The sequence below is a fragment of the Anabas testudineus genome, chromosome 8 (genome assembly GCF_900324465.2).
Source record: "Anabas testudineus chromosome 8, fAnaTes1.2, whole genome shotgun sequence".
Classification (NCBI taxonomy): domain Eukaryota; kingdom Metazoa; phylum Chordata; class Actinopteri; order Anabantiformes; family Anabantidae; genus Anabas; species Anabas testudineus.
Genome location: NC_046617.1, coordinates 16,858,694 through 16,878,841, shown reverse-complemented (window position 1 = coordinate 16,878,841; position 20,148 = coordinate 16,858,694). Strand labels below are relative to the sequence as shown.

The 20,148-nt window shown below is 42.9% G+C and overlaps 1 protein-coding gene across 1 annotated transcript; it reads left to right on the top strand.

The window, feature by feature from the left end:
* The first annotated feature begins 4,400 nt into the window (after nucleotides 1-4,400).
* On the top strand, nucleotides 4,401-18,728 carry cacng3b (calcium channel, voltage-dependent, gamma subunit 3b). Its single transcript, XM_026356272.1, has 4 exons — nucleotides 4,401-4,948; nucleotides 14,429-14,512; nucleotides 16,338-16,478; nucleotides 18,150-18,728. The coding sequence occupies exons 1-4, from the start codon at nucleotides 4,732-4,734 to the stop codon at nucleotides 18,659-18,661; spliced, it is 954 nt and encodes a 317-aa protein (XP_026212057.1). The 5' UTR covers nucleotides 4,401-4,731; the 3' UTR covers nucleotides 18,662-18,728.
* Nucleotides 18,729-20,148: the final 1,420 nt, after the last annotated feature.

Sequence of the window (20,148 nt, the reverse complement as noted above, 5' to 3'; positions counted from 1 at the left end):
TTTTGCTCTTAGGTTCTTGGTTCTGGAAAGACTAACAGCAAAGTTCTCCCAGCAACCTCCAAATCCCCTAAACTACTTAACAACAAACATTTAATTAGATAGGTTATCAATGTTTGCCATGTTTATGGGGCTCTGCATTGATTGTGTGGTTAACTAGCTAGCACAGACGCTAGCTGCTGCAGATGGACAGTAAAGGATGAAGGGGAGAGGGGGCTGACGTTAACGACAGCAGGGCACTGCAGCACACTGGAGGGAAAGATGAAAAGGGGAAACTGACAAAAGGCAAAGAATCTCTTATTTATTTAATTCAATGGATCTTAAAAACACTCGAGAGGGGAGCATGACGGAGGAGCTTATTGGATTTATTTCCCACTATCTTTCTTTCTCGCTCACTTTCTCTCTCTCTTAGTCTCACACTCGCTCTCTCATGCAGCCCTGTACACATTTTCATTAGCAAACATACAGTTTATCCCTGCATGTATACTGCTGTCTGGTTTATTAGAGAGGCCTTTACATAAACACTGACCTCAGAATGTCCTCTTTTACACATTAGAGCACTACAAACTCACATTATTACTTCGCTACTGCTGTTTTGACAGTACATGCTGATCAAGTCAACCCTCCGTTTGCAATTTTCTTCTTTTTCAGCTATAAATACAGGATAAGGAAATGTGTAGCTAGAATAAGAAGAGATAACTTCATAAACCGTGTCTGTGGACGTGTACTATAAGTCATAAATCACAGTTCTGACATGTTATTATCATGCCAGAATCGTGCCACATTGCCATATGTGCTCTCTCTGCCTTGGAGTCATTCCCATATGCTAAAACACGATCAAGCACAGATACTCGCACACATGCATGCATACACATACACACCCAAACTGTGCATAAGCATAGAAAAGCACTGAATATACAAACACAGAGAAATAATAAAGGAGGTCATATATACAAAAGTTTGTTTTAATCTCATTGACACGTCTTTAAACTGTCTCCACCTGCCTAGCTCACTCTCTGCAGTATATCTGTGCTGTCAGTCATTGTGCTCCTCGAACTCCTCTCTCTCTCTCTCTTTCTCCAAATAGTTTATTTTTCACTGTATGTTTTCTCTGTGGTTTTCAGTTTCAACTAACTTCTTCCACTTGTCTTGCATCCCCTCCTCCTCCCAGTCTCTGAGCACCGGCCAGAGGCGTGAGAAGGTTCCAGCTCACTGAGCAGAAACCCCGCAGTCCTCCGCCAGAGAGAGAGAGAGGGAGAATGAACAAACATGAAACACTGATGGTTTTGAGCTGATGCTTTTCCTCCTGTTCTTGCTCTTGACCCCTCTCCACCCTTTTGCTTAGCAACAACAGTGATGTAATTGTATGGGAGTGCCCATGCATCACGCATGCAGCACAACATGCCAGTTGGTGAGTTTAAAGTTCAACCTGGTTGAACTTTAAACTTAAAATAGATGAGATTTAACTTTATAGACTTCAACAGAAAAAAAAAATATCATGGACACAGATTTTCATTCAAGTTGCCATGGCAGGTGTGTTTTAACAGTCATGTAACGTGTGCATACACAGCTTCCTGTTTCACCTTTTATTCATCTACAGACCTACTCGTGTTTTTATGAACAATAATTTATTACACTTTGTTATTTCTTTTCAGCATTTAGCCTTTAATTCATAGCTTTGCAGGAAAGAGGGTGTGACATGCAACAAAGTTCCCCAGCCAGACTCAAACCAGAGATGCTGCGTTTACTCATCATTAAGCTACTAGAGCGCTGCCAGGCACTGATTGATTTCCTCAAAATGTATGTCAACATAAATTCATGATATATAAGCATATTTTCATGGAGACGTTTCCTATATTTGTTTTCTTCTTTCCTTCTTCTCCCTCCTCACTTCATCTTCTTCATTTGTCCTTTTCTCCTTCATTGCCTTCATCAATACCTCTACTCATCCTTTCTTCTTCTATCTCTCCACTCTTCTCACCCTTCCACCACAGTCTCACTCTTCTCCTTCTTCCCCTCGTCTTCCTCTCTCTTCACCTCCCGTGCTGTCGCTCCTCCTCCCTCCTGTCTCACGCCAGAGGTGAAACGCTGTACTTCTTTTCCTGAAGTCATTTCTATGTTAATGAGTCTCCTTGTGAGATAACGCAGGCAGCACGGGTCTCGGACACCCTTGGCGTGCCAGAGCGTCTGTGTGTGTGCGTGAGACACGGACACACACTGGCATAGCAAGTGAGAAGGATGATAGGACCTGTCACTGCTCTCTGTTGATCTGTTCATGCATTTATCTGTAATCCTTCTTTTGCTTTCTCTCACTTTTCTTGTTCTTGCTCTGTTTGTTTTTAGCTTAAACTCCTCTGTTCGCTTCTTTGTTGAGTCAGTTCAACACATTCATCAGTTGTAGTAAGTTATGACTCTTTGAAAAGCTGTAGTTATTCTAAATGCTGCTACTTAACCACTTCATTAAGCATCACTGTTCCTCTACCTTTTGTCTAATTGTCAAACATGCACAGAAGAGAAATAGAGAATTTATCTTGTCTTGTCTTATATATGTGCATGTGGGTGTGTATGTGCACACTGGACACTGCAAACCATCCATACTCATTGATTCTTATTAATGAATAAATATGCTCAGAGAGGAAGAAAAGTTTATCAGTATTAAACATATTCAAGTAACAAATGTGTGAATAACTCATATCTCATAACTCGTCATCCTGTCATTTACACTGGTCTCAACTGAGGAGGACACTTTTCCATTCATCGCTACTCAAACAACTCACACAATACGTACTAATGCTCACATGTGCACACGCTTTAAGGAGTCGTGTGGACACTGGCATAACCGGGCCTACAGTGGCAACATAGACACACACGCACACGCACGTCGCTGTAGTTAAGTGAACTGAGCTGCTTCTCTCCCGGGTGCGATTCTTTACGCATCACTTGCCGATCTCTCTCTCTCCCTCTCTCTCTATCTCTCTCTCTCTTTTTCTATAACTAATCAGTACGGTGCAGTGGAGGTGGGGGGGGGGGGGCAGGCGGAGAATAAGAGATCGGAGGAGAAACGATGCAGCACCACGGACAGCTCCTCGGCGCGTCCCGACGCACTTTCAGAACCACGGACAGCTCCGCACAAGCGGTGCGTAAAGGCTGAAACTTTACGCACCGCTTTACGCACGCACTGAGTTCAGACGAAAATAAACACTCTACACTCTAGCACGTTTGAGCTGATATAGCCCGGTACAGTGAGTATAGTATAGTGTTATAAGTGAATAATAAGGGCCGATCCTTTCACACAGAAACTCTAAACGCGCTCCTCTTTCTGGTTTGGAGCTCCTCATGCTTTATAGTGACAGCGTTGCGGCGGTAGGCGGGACAGACAGCAGTGACGGCACCTGATTGGCTCCTGACGGGCGCTGTCATCCACTGAGCCAATCCGAGCAGAGCAGTGCAGCCTCAGGCGGAGTTTGAGGAGACGCGCGGTTAGTTTTAGTTTGTGTTGGTTGGACGGAGAGGAGGAGGAGGAAGACGAAGAGGAGGAGGAGGAGGAGGAGGAGGAGGCGACGGCCGTCATTTTTTTCATTTGTACCAACGGGCACGTTTCTCTGGAGCAAACCCAGGCGGGTGTAACTGTCCTGCAGGCTCCTCCAGCCAGCGTCTAATCGGCCGGTTTCTCCACGAAAAACAGAGAGAAGACATCTGATTACTCCTGCGTCTCCTTGTTGGATCCACCTTTAAAGCCAGTTCAACTTAAACACCACAGCTGCAGACGATCTGTGGCAAAACTCGTTTTTTTATTAGCGACTGCGTCTGTGGACGAGTTTCTGCAGCCTGCGCTCCTGGAAACATGTCAGTGAGTCAACAGCTGGCGTGGAAAACACATGACGGATCTGACGCGTAGGCTTTGTTCATTCGTCCATTCATTCCGTAATTGAGCAACAAAAACACAAATCGCCTCTGCACCGCCTCTTATGCTGAGGCTGCTGTGAGGGAGCCATCGAAGGAGGAGATCCTTGAACCGGTCAGGAGATCCAGCGGTGAGTTAGCGGCGATCCGCCTAAATGATGATGCTTTAGTAGAAACAAATGTAAAATGTGCTCTCTTGACAAAGGCTGTGTGGTTACAGCAGTGAATAAAACAAACTAACCCCGTTTATTGTTGCTTTAAAGATGGAGTCCCCCTACGCAGATCTTGGCTGTTAAACAGATTAAGAAACGGGCTGATTTGGAAAAAACAGCAGCAGAAGTTGAGAAGAGAAGAAGAGAAGAAGGGAGCAGAGCAGAGCAGAGCAGAGCAGAGCAGAGCAGGGAGAGACAAGCGGAGCAGAGAAGAAGATCTGTCCGGTGACTGGTGGGGAACCGGCTCCGACGGAGCCCCGGGACGAACAGACGGAGTAGACGGAGACGCAGCGGGGGCCGAGCGGCGGGATGTGGCGCTCTGACTGACTGAGGGCAGCGTCGGGCGGCCGGGGACGGAACCGGTGGTGCCGGTGAAACCGACGGCGTGTGCACGCGCGTGCGTGTGTGCGCGCGAGGGTGGTGGTGGTGGTGAAAACCGGTTTTTGATGCGCGAGAAAGTGACGTGCCGCCCTCCCACCTTCCCGCCCTTTGCGAGCCTCTTGACTGTGCAGCCAAGTGGTTGATCTGTGCACAAGTCGTCTCCCCCGGGCACCGGAGAGCAGATCGAGGGGGTCTCTCGAAGAGGGGGGGAGGACTCAGACACCTAGGGGTCGCCTGTATGAGGATGCTGATGTGTGACCGCGGCGTCCAGATGCTCGTGACAACGGTGGGCGCGTTCGCCGCCTTCAGCCTCATGACCATCGCCGTCGGCACCGACTACTGGCTGTACTCGCGCGGGGTCTGCCGCGTGAAGAGCAGCGGCGACAACGACACGAGCCGCAAGAACGAGGAGGTGATGACGCACTCCGGCCTCTGGCGAACCTGCTGTCTGGAAGGTACGTGATCAGTCGGACTGCTGCTGCTGCTGCGCGTCCATGAGCACGTCTGCGCGTGTGCGTGTGTTTGTTTAATTCTGTGTGTGGACATGTGTGTGTGTGTGTGTCCCCTTCCCTGCCGCTCCACACGCACACACACACACACACACGCACGCACTCATAACGCACAGTGTGTATCCACCACCAGAGGAGCTTGGCTCACTGTGAGCGCACGTATTTCCCTGCGACTGTCACAGCCCTGTAATCCCTGTTACCCAGTGTTTAAGAAGCTGCCCTTCCTTCACTTCATGCTCACATCCCTTCCTCTGCTGCACAACAGAGCAACACAGTAAAACAGCTCTCGTTTGGTTGTCGTCACACTGCATAGCTTAAGGTACAAATAAAGCCCAAACACAGGCAGCTGGCACTGTTATTAGCCAGTCAGCTGCACCACTAACAAGTACCTGGATCTGCACACTGTTGCTGGGACTTAGAGCGTTGTTAGGAATTTGTTCCTGTGAAGCGATGTTGTCACCCTGTTGTTATTAGAGCAAGAAAAACAAAGAGTAATTGGCCTAACGTGGGTGCATCTGTTCAGAGGGACCTGTCGATTTATGCAAACGCTCCTGAATCAGATCTCCTCATAACAGACAGGATGGAAGTCCAGGTGAAACCCAAATAAGGTTAAAATACTTAACACAGTGTGTACATAATAAACACAATGTGGACGAGATATGTGTGTTTTATATGTGTCATGTATTTGAGTCTGGGTTTTGACCTTGGCTGCATGTTGTCGTCTCTGTTGTCTCTTCCAACTTTGCCTGATGGCCTTTTCTGTGGAATTAGAAATGAAGCAGAGATGCTGTAACACTATTTTAAAATTGGAAATCTACAAAAGGTTCAGAGTTGGATATGAACAAGTCTTTACTGATATGTGGTCACCTTCTGGAACAGCTACAGTTTAGTGGAGGTCGCAGCTGTTCACACTGTAGAGCCAAATATGTTCACTGCAACATGGTTAACTGGTTGGATGGATTTTGAGGATGATGCAAAATATGTGGTTTGCAGGGGGACTCTCTATCATGCTGACATTTTGTGTTTGAAGATGGACTTCACCTGTAGTTAGTGGATTTCTCCTGATTCTGTACTTTGCGTCAAACATGCTGCTGAACACACCAAGATAAAACTGATATCAGGCCTTTAAAGAGCGCATACAATGATAAAGAGTCACCTGTGTGGGGCCATTATTGCTCGTTTGTGTTTAATTATGACTTGGCTCATAATTTACAATAAACAATTTGCCTCTGAAAAGTTTCACCATAGAAAGAGGAGATGTATGCACAGGGACACGAGATACATTGCCTCTAGTAGGAGTGTGTGTGATCTGTGTTTGTGTGTCGGATGCAGCCAGACATAACCACCTCATTCTGGGGGGCATAGAAGGCTATTACAGGGCCAGATGGTGCAGGTATAACGCTTTATTGAATGCACACTCTCATTTACAAACACACACACACACACATGCACACATAACACACACTTGTGATTAGATGCAAGAAACTGACAAATTCTGAGTGAGGCTAGAAAATAAGCACAGCTATGGGAGCAGTACACTAACTTAACACAATGTCAGCACAATGTCAGTGCATGCACACACCGACACAAACTGTATGTGCACACATCGAAACTAAAGAGGATACATTCTCTTACGGTATCTCTTTTCTCATTCCACCCATCCTTTACCCACTCCACTTATTCCTGGGTGCCTGCTGGTCACAGCTTTATAATTCATCGAGGCCTCACAAACTGACAGCAAATGGATGTCGCTGAATGGTGAACATGTGGCTTGTACTTTACCCGACATTAGGGAGTGAGTGAATGAGAGGTGGAATGGGTGAGGAGAAACATCATGTATGCAACCTATGCAGCATAAACCAGGCAGCACATTTTACATTGGCACACTTTATCTGTTGTAAGCTTCAAGCTAGTAAGTGAACAACAGCGTCGTTTTTCACAGTAAACCATTTGTTTTCAACTGCTCAATGTCTTTGTCAGTTCACATCAGAACTGATCAATAACTAAATGTAATAACAAATATGAGTCAGATTGGGATTTCTTGCATGTTTGTGTTTTTGTAAAAGTACTAAGGTGCTAAGGTTCCACTGTGATAATTGAGCACGACAAAGTCCGGAAATGAGGAGAGAAGCATGGAGGGGGCATCCAGCAGACGGAGCATGAATGAAGAGAAACAACAACGTGCATGAATGAAACTGGGGAGAGAAGCAGAGAGGAGCAGTGGGGGGAAAAGTGATGGATGATTTGTGCATGGCTTCGGTTTCAGGTGAATCTCAGGGGAGTGTTTGACCCTACCGGGGATCTAAATGATGGCATGGTAATAGAGAGACGGAAGATGCTTTTAAACAGGGATGGGGAGAAAATGACCAACCAGGTGGCTGCAGCAGGAAGGAGGTGATGAAGAAAGAGAGTAAGGAATGAAGGACAGAGTGAAAAAGGAGGTCACTGCATAGGGAGATTGGTATTAATTAAATATGGGGGTGTTTGACTGTGTCTGAGATAAAAACGATCCGCTGGCGGAGAGGGACCGAGGGGTAAGAGGAGGGTTAGGGAGAGGATAAGTAATAGATAGAGGCAGAGAGGGCTGACTAAATGATCGTCTGTGAATTCAAGAATAAACAGGGAGGGTAAAAATGTGTCTACAGACATACAGTGGCTGTTGGCAGATCAATACTGCAGACTCATATCTGTCCGTTACACATAAGGCTACAGCCAATTAGTTAGCTTAACTTGAAAGACTGAAAACAGGGAAACATTCCAACTTTGCAGCAGCCATTTGAGGATGATTCTTCCCTGTTTCAACAGGACGACACCTGCCTGTGCAAGGCAGGTATCAAAAATATGAAAGAATAAATTAAATAAATGAAAAATAGTGTCATCCAGCATCATCAACAACTGATGCTCTTGTGGATGGATGAAAGCAAAGTCCTGCGGCCGAGTTAATGTAGGAAGTCTTTCCAAAGGATTGAGGGCTTTCGTGAAAACATATCAATGTGTATGGTTTTGAAAATAGAGGTTAAAAAAGGATTTACTGTTTGGGCGTTATATTTGTGTTGTGCAGAAAAAACCTGGAGACAAGCACGGATAACGGTGCGAGAAGATGAAGGGGAGACTGGAACAGGAAGAATGAATGTCTGGGAAATGAGCTAGAGCAAAAGAGGGGTGAAAATCTGAAAGAGGAACAGATATATGTTTTTAAAGAATGAGAGACAGACAGAGAGGGAGGAGGAGCAGGGGTGGATTTGAGGAATAACAGAGTGAAAAGGGGGAAAGAAGAGAGAGAGGAGAGGTGTGCAACCAAGCAGAACCTGTCTCGTTTTCTTTCATCAGCCATCACCGTGGAAACTAGCCTCTTCCTCTCTCTCTCTCCCTCTTTTCCTCTCTCCCATCTTCTCTCTCCTTCGCCTGGAAAGAGGTAATCAGAGAGAGCGAGAGAGGTAGTGGCAACGAAAGAGAGAGGGGAAGAGGCACAGTCACCCACAATGAGCTGTCAGAGGCGGTCGGAGGAAACAAGCAGTCCAATTTGCTCTGCTTTTCAACTTTCCTCTCAAATGTTCACTCCCTCCTCTTCTGTTTTCTATGTTCTGAATGCAAGTTTGAGGCAGGTCACTCGTGCTGATTTAGGACCACGCACCGTCTGATTTGGGAAAGCTCACCTGTGAATGAGTCCGCTCTCACCAGAAAAACGACTGTCACAAAGGAAAAAGGAAGAAGTCATGTTGTGACACTGGCATCTGAGTAGAATGTCTCAATAAGAGGACTGGAAATGTTGTACTATTTTGTATTTTGTAATCTCTCAGGATAGCTGTATTCACTTTGGTTGTGAATTTGAATTGGTCCAGCTTGAAGCAGTGTCAGATCCATAAGCAGATGTAGTCTTCTTAGAGAATACTGATAAATGGCCTGTTTTGTTATTTAGTGTGGAGGATGTGTTGCTGTGAACACCTGTGGGCTTCTCACTGTGTTTTACTGCAGGTACATGCTAGAAAACACTAAAAGCAATTCATTCTTTACTAGTATTTGGTTATGATAGCTGTCAATGTTCACCATTTTCCTCTTATAATTCAGGGTAGTGAAGTCCAGGGGTTTCATAAACTGGTGCTTACTATGCTCCCCACTGTGCAGCTTGTTTTCCAACTATCCCTCAAACTGCGAGCAAAAATAATCTCTGCTCTCATGTCAGTCAAATATTTCAGAATTTACTCACTAATAATGTTTGCTAATTTAAATTTAATCAGTGCTTCAGTATTGGTTCATTATTGTTGCCTAATTTGTTTGTGGCTCGTGCAATCGCCTTGTAATTTAGTGTGAGTTACAGTGTTTCTGAAATTCACTTGTACACACTGTACATCAAGTGTGGTGTGTGGGAGAGAGATCAAGGACAATCAGCTGGCAACTCATGACCAGCTTGTCACAGTCGTGGGGACATCTGGGCACACTGTGCTGTTTGTGTTTATCTCCTTTTTAACCTTGTTTTGAGGCAAGTGGAATGTTTTTACTGTTTAGCATGCATACCGCACTAATCTTCTTCCATGAACAGGACTAGTTAATGCAGTAGGCAGACGTTTGTGTTTCATTTAAAAACATAACGAGTGGTTGGCGCTCAGAGTCGTCCGCCTTTGATATGAGGTTCTGGTACTGTGCTCTTGATCAACACAACACTGGCTCTGTTCGTAAAGATTTAAACCATATGTGACACTTGTATTGTAATAGCTGTCCTGGATTTTGTTGAATATTTAAGTACAGAATAAAGAATCATCATAAATAAGGAACTGTGGACAAAAAGAGCTAAGTGAAGTTAAATAAAACATATGGAGCAACAGGGCAATGGGTGGAAAAAAGACAAAGGAGAGTGAAAAGGAGGAATGAGAACAGAAAGTGAAATATGGGCTAAAGCTAAATAATAAAAGTGTGTTTGTATCTCTGCACTCTCACGAACAGCCAGCAGTTAGTCAGGCATCAGTGAAATGGAAAGTGTTTCTCCTCTACGACTCATCTGTTAGCCCTTGGACTTGCTGTACGACTGTTTTCATGCATAATTTTGAAGATGTGTGCATTTGTGTGTGTGTGTGGACAACTTTAAGAGCCTTTTCAAACACAGAGGATATAACCCTGCTGTCTCCATGTGCTTGGAAAAGGCATGTTGGCAGTAAACATTGCATAGCTTAAAGTATTTTCTTATTATTTTAACTATCACAGCATGGAGGAGGAGCAGGATTTTACAGCACACAAGAGGGAACACCCATGCTTCTATGTATGTGTGACAGCAGCAGTGAAGTAGACCCAGGGGCAAACGTAGACCACACGACATGAGATAAAACATACAGGCACACACAGGCAGACAGTCATGGGCACACTAGATTCAATTCCCCATTTGCCGTGTCCCATAATACTTTGCTATGACTGTGGTTGCAGCAGCCCTCGGGCCTCGCTGACCTTTGTGAGGCAAATGTCTCCTGAAAGATGCTCCCTCTGTGTATAGGGAAAAAAAAGTAGTTCATGTGTACATGTATGCTGTTTTGTTTCTTATGTGTGTGTGTGCATTACTTTGCTGTTAATTACACTGAACAAAGACGCCAACAGCAAATGTGTGCTTGCGTCTTTGCACAGACACAATTATCCACCATCAACCCACACAGGCAGGTACACACAGGCTTGAATGCCTGTGCACACACATGCAGGACTTTATACGTAGGCATACATAATAACACAAAAGAGCCGCGTGACAATAGTTGGATGGAAAAATGTAGTTATAATATATGTTTAGAGTACATAGATATCCATCTGATAAAGCAATTTAAATTCAACAGCTGAAAATATATCAGGCACACTGAACAAATAGTCCTATTATTTTATAATCTCTGTCTGATCAGGCAAGATTATTTTGGAATTAGAAAGACTGAGTCCAAATGGCCACTGAAATCATTTCTCAACTTTTTTATGTTTAATCATGAAAGTTATTATGAGTTATTATAACTATTATGAAGCAGCACTGTAATTGATTTTCACTTCATATAAGTGAGTCTGATTATTACAGTAACTTTGTTAAACCCAAATGTGTTGGAGGCTCTCTTCACCCTCCACATAAGAGCCTTACACTGGTTTTTACATGTATCCATGCTTCTCTATATTAACACAGAACACTGAATGTACCTAAAGTATTTTGTACAATGGGTTTGTGTGGGTTGTTGCGCTGGTTTCTCTATAAAGAGATTATCGGCTGCTTGTGACGCATGATAAACACGTGTGTTGCAATAGAACCTAAATGTAAAACTCACTAGAAGAATGACAGGAAATGCAGAAAAAAACATTTTTGATATGTGTTCTGTCCAGTCATTAGTCATTTTGTGCTGTTTGGCTCATAATTTGTTTTAATTATCATCCATAGGCGTGTAAGGTACTAACAGCAGCCTTGAATCAAATTTGAAATTTTCATGTGTTGATTAATTGTAGGACTTTAACTGTATTTATGTATTTTTGCTAAACTAAACTCTGGTGACGTGTTTGTGTGTGCTGGGATCTGATAGTTTGAAAGATTCCCAGTGTGCTGTTTGTTACTCACACATCATCTTGATGAGCACGCTGACCCAGAGGTCCGACACACCAGTCTTAATGACTCTCCCAGTGTGCATGTTGTGTTTGGATTACTTTTAGCTGACCGCCGTTATTTTCCAGAAAATAATACTGTGACATCATCGGATCCAGTAACGCAGGAATGTATATTAATGAAGACGTTCAGTATATTTTATTCAGTTGTGATTTTTCATTTTCAGCCAGTGGAAGACAAAAAAGCAGCCGCACATTATGTTCATGAGAGAGTGTGTGTGTGTGTGTGTGCACATCCCCCTTCTTGATATTTCATTACATCAGGCCATTTGATGCTCTATAGGTCAGAATGGTTCAATATAAATCCTTTGATTTAAGAAGCAGGAAGTATAATTAATTTACCGGCTACTAGACAGACGGCAGAGCACTGACTGAGGATGTTTTACTCCTTGATGCGTCCAACAGGAAGAGTTAAGGCTCCACTGTTCACATTACGGGTTAAAGCAGCAGCATTCTGTTTGTTTCTTTTTGTCAACAAATCCCATAAAAAGCCCAAACCAAGAATATATGTATTGATCCCAGTAATAAGTACTGTCTGTGTGGCTAAACCCTGGCATAGTTTATTACCCCATTAGAACTATTAAAAACACATCACTGAGTAGCATTATTGGACTGGCTGACTTGCTCCTTCATTACAGTGACCATGGGCACTGCAGTTTATTTTAATTAAATCCCACATACACCATTGTGCTGACAGCAGAAACAAATGTGTATTAATCCTCACCTGAAAATAGTCCCCAACAAATGAAAACTGTTTTTAAAGATTTGTTTTGTTGGTAGACGTCTCTGCGATTAGAGCTGAGTGCCACAGAGAAGGGAAGTTGAAAAGTATGGAGAGACAGACGATGACAGATGTTCTGTTTTTTTAAGGGAGCGTTGCCAGTTTGATCAAAAAGGGAACATTTTATAATGTGTCTTTGATTAAAAAAGACTCAAATATAAAATGTTTGAACATTACATGTGAGTAGATAAAGATGCTCCTCACACTCAAAGGTCATGATAATGATAAATGTTATAATATTACACAGATATTACTACAAAGGAGCAGTAAAGCTCAATCAATATTTCATATTAGTTGGGTTTCATCATCCCTTTGTATTATTTCTTTTGCACTGGAAAGCCTTTCTGATTTCAGTCTGCACTGACCTTTTTTCTGTAGCCTTGCCCTCCCTCCACTCACACCAGCATCTTATTAGTTGTTGTGCCCTGTGTTACTTAAGTGTTTGTATTTTATTTCAACAAGGAAAATCATATTTCATAGTGAAAGAATCGAATCTCCAGAAATTAAATTTCCTTTCCTTTTTCTTTTGTGACCTTGGATATAAAATGATGAGGATTACAGCTTTAAGATGGTGTGCGTCAGCAGCGGTGATATTATGCATGTGCTTGTGTGTCTTCCTCATTTAGTTGTGTATTTTTTTGTGCAAGAAACTTTAATTCATATGAACATTTGACACAGTATTACTTTAATAAATCTAGATATCAAAGACTATACAAACATCTTTTTGTCTGTCTCAGTCAGAGGTTAGTTACTATCCCTGAGCACATGAGCTGGATGAATCAATTTGAGTGATTTTCTGAGTGTGGGTACTGGAAGGAACCTCTTCATATGCAAATAAGCAATTAGGCTGAGTCGTTCATTTGTTCAGCGCCAGCCTCTATACTCCCAATTCTCTCTAATTCTCCTGTGCCGTTTTACCACCAAGCCTCTTTCAACCAGAACTTCCTCTTTTCATCCTCTTTCCTCCTTCATCTCCCTTTCTCTCCTCTTCCCCTTCATCCCTCCTCATGCCACCACAACCCCCCCCGACTATCTCCCCTGTGGTGTTGACCATGTGTGAATGGGTCTGAATGATGGGAAGGAAAGACGCTGCATGCAGTGTGCACACATACAGTAGGGTCGTGCTCACTCTTAAAAACACACTCTCACATGCATGCACATAAAGAGACGTGTGTGTGTGGCTATCATTGTGAGGACCAGCGTGCATTTTTAACCATTGGCGTGAGGACATCGTTACAAAGTGAAGACATTTTAGCCGGTCCTCACAACAAGAACAATGCATTATGTCAATGAGTGTCCCCCCAGTGCCATGCACAAATGTGTGTGTGTTTGTGTGTGTGTGTTGTGATGAGGACCTGTACAAAGGAGGATGAGTCACTCTCTGCCTGACACTCATGGGAGACTGCATCCTAGTCGATACAACACAAATACACACACTTACTCACACACACGCTCACAAACACCAAGTGACATGCACTGATGTAAACAATCTACAGAAAGCTTTTACTTACATGCATGATTGATAGTGTTCATGCATCAGTATAATGAGCTTGGTTGATATGTGTGTGTACACTCGATGTCTGTCTTTAACACTAATGCATATTTTTTTTATTCAGCGTGGTCGTTTGTGTGTGTGCTGCGTGTGATAAGGCTTTTCATTAGTGTTTCCCACTCATCGCCTGAAGGCTACAGCTCTGCCCTGCATCATCTGTCATCTCTCCCGCTCTCTCTCTCTCTCTCTCTCTGTGTGTGAGCTGTTTTCTGCTTTTCTGTATTCATGTCTACATGCTAAACGTGTCCATTTGTTCCCACAAAAAGATGATTGACAAACAAGATTTGTTCTTGTGACACTACTTAAATCCATCCAACCAAATTCTTATTAAATTGTTTTGTAAAACGTATCTGATTGGTTCGGTTGAAGTAAGTGGCTATTACCCAGCCAGAGTATCAGCATAATCAGTAAAAATCCAGTGTGTATGTGTGTTTAAACAAAATAAATCATATTTCACTTACTGTTGCAACAATTTTCTCCTCTACAGGAACATTCAGAGGAGTTTGTAAGAAGATTGATCACTTTCCAGAGGATGCTGATTATGAAGCAGATGCTGCTGAATACCTCCTCCGTAAGTTTGATATGAACATCGTACACATGATAATATTCACAGTTATTTTCAGCTTTTTAATTTTGATTTCTGTTGTCCAATTATAATTACCGCACCAGTCAAGTTGAAGTTCACGTGCATGTCTGCCCAGACTGAGATATCCCCTTGAAGAATGGGATGGACATGAGGTCACAGTGACCTTGGACTCAGCTCTTGAGTACAAGTGGACGAGTCGGAGGATGCCTCTTCCAAATCAGAAGGAATTCAGTCAAGGTGTTCCTGTTTAAAATGTTGACAGGAATGAGACAGACATTAGGTTACTACAAAACTATATATCTCTAGCTATAATTTCTTTCTTTTTTCTTAAATGCCCACACTTTCTGGAGGGGTAAATGAAATCCTTTTAGAAATGATCATGTGGTCCTTCGTATTGTGCCACCCACAGGGCAAAACCCTCCATTCTGAGCTTGAATTGACTGGAGTAAGAATCCTCTTTGGACAGATCAGAGAAAAGAACAGATAACAAGGGATGGATGGTGAGAGGTCCTGCATGTATTGCTTAGATTTCAGCTGCAGAAACAAGGGTGGACACAGGGTTTAGTGCAGAGAACTAATGCTTTGGTCTTATCAAGAAGTACATAGAAGACTAATTAGAAACGAAAACGCTGCCATGAGAAAATGAGAACTAGAGTACACTTATTTCTTGATACAAAAGGTAAATAGGAGAGTGGTTTACTGGAAAAAAGAAGAGAGGCAGCTCTATCTCAGTTTTTTCTCATACATAATACAAAGTAAAGATGGACAGAGCAAGAAAACAGCAGCAACAACAACAACAAAAAAACAACAACAACAAAATGGATTCAGCCTGTGCTTATTTTTCATTGCTCCATTGAACACAGAGTAATATCTCCAGAGGCAGCCAATTAGCTCACAGGCCTCAGAGCTGGCCAGCCAATGGGGAGCAGGGACCTAGTGACCGGCATTTCATACAGCCCAGGGGTGTGGGCCACACAGGCGGGGCATATGTGCTCAGCCGTAAAACGCCAGTGGTCAGTGCAGCTGTCAGTCATGCTGCAAATGTTTTGGTATATATTAAAAATGTTCTGCAGCATCTACAGACACGTATCCGATTGTAATTATATCTAAAAAATACCACACTGCTCTATTCTGCATGACAAGCAGTTTGCAATATGTTACTACATCATGAACACATATGGGATTCTTACAAATATTTCACTCCTACTGCAGCCTTGCTTTCATATTCATTATTTTGCCTTGCATATGTGTCAGTGCGACTCTCCATCTGTTGTGGTTTTTGTCCATTTTTTCGCTCTACATACATCCCTCACTCTCTCTCGCTCTCTCGCTCTCACAAGGATTCTGAATGCTTTAATATGTTCTGGATTCAGATCCAGTCAAGCATGTAGCAGCACACTGGCCCAGGTGTGCCTGTGTGTGCATGTAAAGTGACACATTTTGCCGTGTTTTAGCTCTGTCCTCCAGCACAGTGGATAAAATGAAACAGTGACTATGACATAAAGCACTGACTTTTAGCTTCAAGAGCATTTGAGGGTGTCCATATCGGAGAACTGCACAGAAATGTTGGGTATTTTATACATTGTCAAAAACAGGAAGACAACAAAAATGTAAATGTGATTTTTCCATGAATCCTCTGTTTTGTTTATCAACAGCTTGATTTTAAAGAGGCTGACACATGACAGCGAACAAATCTACCTTTACATGAAAATTTGAACGTGCATTTTTATTTTTAAAAGAAGCTCCCAAACTGTCTTTTAATGTACTAGTCTCTAATAATGCTGGATGGCTTATGTTTGTGTGTGTACAGGTGCTGTGCGTGCCTCCAGTATCTTCCCGATCATGAGCGTGGGCCTTCTGTTCCTGGGGGGCCTCTGTGTGGCTGCCAGTGAGTTTTACCGGAGCCGACACAACGTCATCCTCAGTGCAGGAATCTTCTTCGTCTCAGCAGGTAAGAGTTTGTGTGTGAGGGTGAAAGTATAGTTTTTATCAGTCATCAGCTTTATTGATTCTAAATTTAATAACTATATTAATTAACTTTATTGTAATGTACATGAAACAGTCTCATTCTCCATATCATCACCTATAAAAACAACTGAATTTCTCTTTTGCCTCTATGTCCTGATCATCCCAAGAGCTTGAAAGTAATTAAAACATCCACAGAAAATACAAAAATAAGAGCATAGCAGATTTGTTTGAACACATTCACTGTGACAATATACAAAAACCATCACGATTGAGAGAAGTGGGCGCTGTTTGTGTCTGTGAGTGTGTGTACTGTACGTCTGTACTTGTGTTGCTGTAGAGCCACATTAAACAGAGGAACACTCAAATATTTGCTGAAGAAGCCAGTTAGGCTTCTAAAGCTAACACGAGAGCCTGTGTGAGGAGCCACTGTGAGCACAGCAGCTGATTAATCAATCAGCAAGAACACCATGATGTTGCTGTGAAACACTGTGAGGGTGTGAGAGCGTAAACATACATGCATACTCACACACATAATCTGTCACATAGATGACACTTATAGTCTCATAAACACACACACACACACACACACTTGTGATCTAACCCCTGACACAAAGGGCTGTAATTACCGTACAGTGGGATGTGTGTGGAACCATTGGGTTTTGTAATACATTTATGAAGCTAAATTAGTAATTATTTACCACAATAGTGTGGTTAATTACAGCCGGCTAATTGTCCTCATTCTGTGTGTTCCACCACACTGCATGAGCACTGTATTCTGACTAATGATATGGAATAAGAGAGCCCAGCTGTGTGAAATGACTCTCTTCAACATTGCCATCAAGCTCCACTCGCTCACACTCATGCTCCCATGACTGTACTCTTTTTTTTCTGTCCTTTAGCTGCTCTTCTTTCACCTTTATACATTTTCCCGTCATTATGTCTTTCTCATAATACATGGTAGTCTACCACCTGACTAAAGTGCTAATTAGTAAATGCTAGTAGTACAATACTACTACTACTATACTGCTGAAAATAAAATATTAAACCATGTTAGCGTGTCATTGTGAGCACGTTGCATTACAATTTAGCCTCATAGAGTCACCAGCTTGCAGGAATGGGTTTTAATAGTACATCTGTTTATGACTCAAATTAAAAACTCAGTTTTTATAACATAATTAACCATATTTTATAAATAATGAAAGTGTTTACTGTAAGAGATACCAAAAATGCAACAGGCTTGTGAAATTATTACAATAAATATATACAGTTTGGTGGCACCATGCAGCAATTAGCCACCTAGTTGCAAATGCTACAGAGTCACAGTGTGACAAGACATGAATGCAACTTCATATGACATAATAAATCATTAGTAATTAGTATTTATTAATGTTATTGATTGATTTCAGCCTCAAATTCAGACTTCTCAGAGTTCTGGAGGTTCTACAGTTAATTTTAGTCATAAGTCAAATACCTTTCAGCTTATGATGCTGTCACCAGGGGCCTGTGCCACCCCTGGCCATCCTCTGGCCATGCACCTGTTAGCATGGCTGCAGACTTTTTTTGAATAATTGTATTATATCTGTCAGAAGTAGGTCACTCCAACTACATATTCCCATCTTATATTATCTTTCTCATTCTTCTCTTCCCCCCCCAGGCCTCAGTAACATCATTGGAATTATTGTCTACATCTCCGCTAACTCGGGGGACCCAGGCCAGAGTGACAGTAAGAAGTCCTATTCCTATGGCTGGTCATTCTACTTTGGCGCCCTCTCCTTTATCATGGCAGAAATGGTTGGTGTTCTGGCTGTGCACATGTTCATCGAGAAGCATCGCAAGCTACGGGCCAAGTCCCGCACCGAGCTCATTAAGAAATCCGCCTTCAGCCGCATCCCCTCCTATCGCTACCGCTTCCGGCGCCGCTCCAGTGTGCGTTCATCTGAGGCCCCCAGCCGTGACGCCTCACCCCTGGGGAAGGGTGGCTATACAGGGCCTGCTGCATCCGAGATGCCCATGTACACGCTGAACCCACGCGAGCCAGGCAACGCTGGCACCAAACCAGGCAGCGGCATGGGTGGGCTGCTCAACTCCGAGAGGGAGTTCCTCCAAAGCAGCACGCTCACTAAAGACTACAGCAAAGACCCCAACCGCAGGACCACACCTGTCTGAGAGGTGCTGGCTGCAGATGTTTGCAGAATCAAAGAATTAAAGAGGAGGATTAGAAAACGCAAGCGAAAGCAGGGGACACACAGGGTTATGGGTGGGAAGGGGGTCTGATAGCTTCGACTGTGAACTGTGAACTTTTAGCCTTTGAACTGTGAATCCTGAGCCCTGTGAAAGATTCAGTGAGTGTAGCAGGGTCAGTTTTGACGGAGAAGTTGCTCCCAACTCCACACTACCACGCATCACTGTAGTAATATGTGTAACTCATTATATATGAAGGCACTTGCAATTTATGTTCATGACATGAATTTATGTTCATAAATTGACTTTTAACAGAAGAAACCGACCTCAAGAGAAAGTTTAAAAGCAAAGATCGTATGTGATTTACTGTCAGGGGCAACTTCTCCTTAAAAATGAAAACAAATGTGAACTTAGGGAGAAGAGGGAAGAGGTGAGAGACTGTGCGATCTTTTGCCTTTTCACCTCTATCCTCCGCAGAATTAGCTCAGTGCAGGGAACAGCTTCAGAGCTTCAAGTTGTCTGATTACAAAAGTATTTTATAGTGAGGAAGTTGACACCTCAGGATAGGGATTGATTCGTTTTCAGTTCAGCTGAATTCAAAATCTAAATTAAAGATGCAGTTTGTCCATTTAAGGGAGCACGTTTGTGGCACTAGTTATTCTTTTCTATACATACTATGTATATATACTCTTCATATTATTTGGTTTTATTCAACAGTGGAAAAATCCACTTCATAACTGACTGAACTGAAACTGAATTGAGCTCATTCCTGGCAACGTTTATCCCCTTATCTCTGATCCCAAGTCAGCTGTTAAATCTAGATAGTGGGTTCTGATATGGATAAATGGATACACTGACTGTATCAGCTGTTGTTGTGGAAAACGTGTGAATCAACAAAACTAATGAGTCTCTTTTAGACGGTAACGTTAGATCATTGGTGCTTCCCTTTACTCTTGTTTTCAGCCACATGAGTTTTCTCTTTATTTTTTTTACTTCAAACCTAAAGAGATTATCAAGTATTTGTCTGTCTGCCTTCACTTATCACCTTTCACCTTCCACATTTTTCTGTGTAGCTCCATAACTCATCCTACTGCCACCTTCTGCACACCTCCCCTCTCCCTTTATCTCCTTTTCTCTGAGGGAAACTTGATTAGATTTAGATCCTGTGTTCTGTTGGTGTTCATAGACTAGCTAAGTTACCTGGAGGTTGTTGGTTCAGGGTACTGTGGAGATGAGACCACTGAGCTGTGAACATGCTTTAAGGCAGAGCAAAAAAAAAAAAAAAGACATTAAACAAACACAACATGGACTTTTTGATTGCCCACTTCTCACATCTCCCTTCTCCTGGAGTGGATCTGTTGAGAACAGATTTTTTTATGTGGCACTCAATTTACAGATAGAATAATGGAATGGCATTGTTCAGAGCATTTGTGCTCCATTCATTCAGCTGTCACTCACGGCCTCTTCTCCTT

What these genes read in the sequence shown, in the direction of transcription:
- cacng3b (XM_026356272.1), top strand. Translation starts at nt 4,732, where the DNA reads ATGAGGATGCTGATGTGTGACCGCGGCGTCCAGATGCTCGTGACAACG. An exon ending in GCGAACCTGCTGTCTGGAAG is followed by an intron (nt 4,949 to 14,428) that starts GTACGTGATCAG and finishes TCTCCTCTACAG; the next exon opens with GAACATTCAGAGGAGTTTGT. An exon ending in TGCTGCTGAATACCTCCTCC is followed by an intron (nt 14,513 to 16,337) that starts GTAAGTTTGATA and finishes GTGTGTGTACAG; the next exon opens with GTGCTGTGCGTGCCTCCAGT.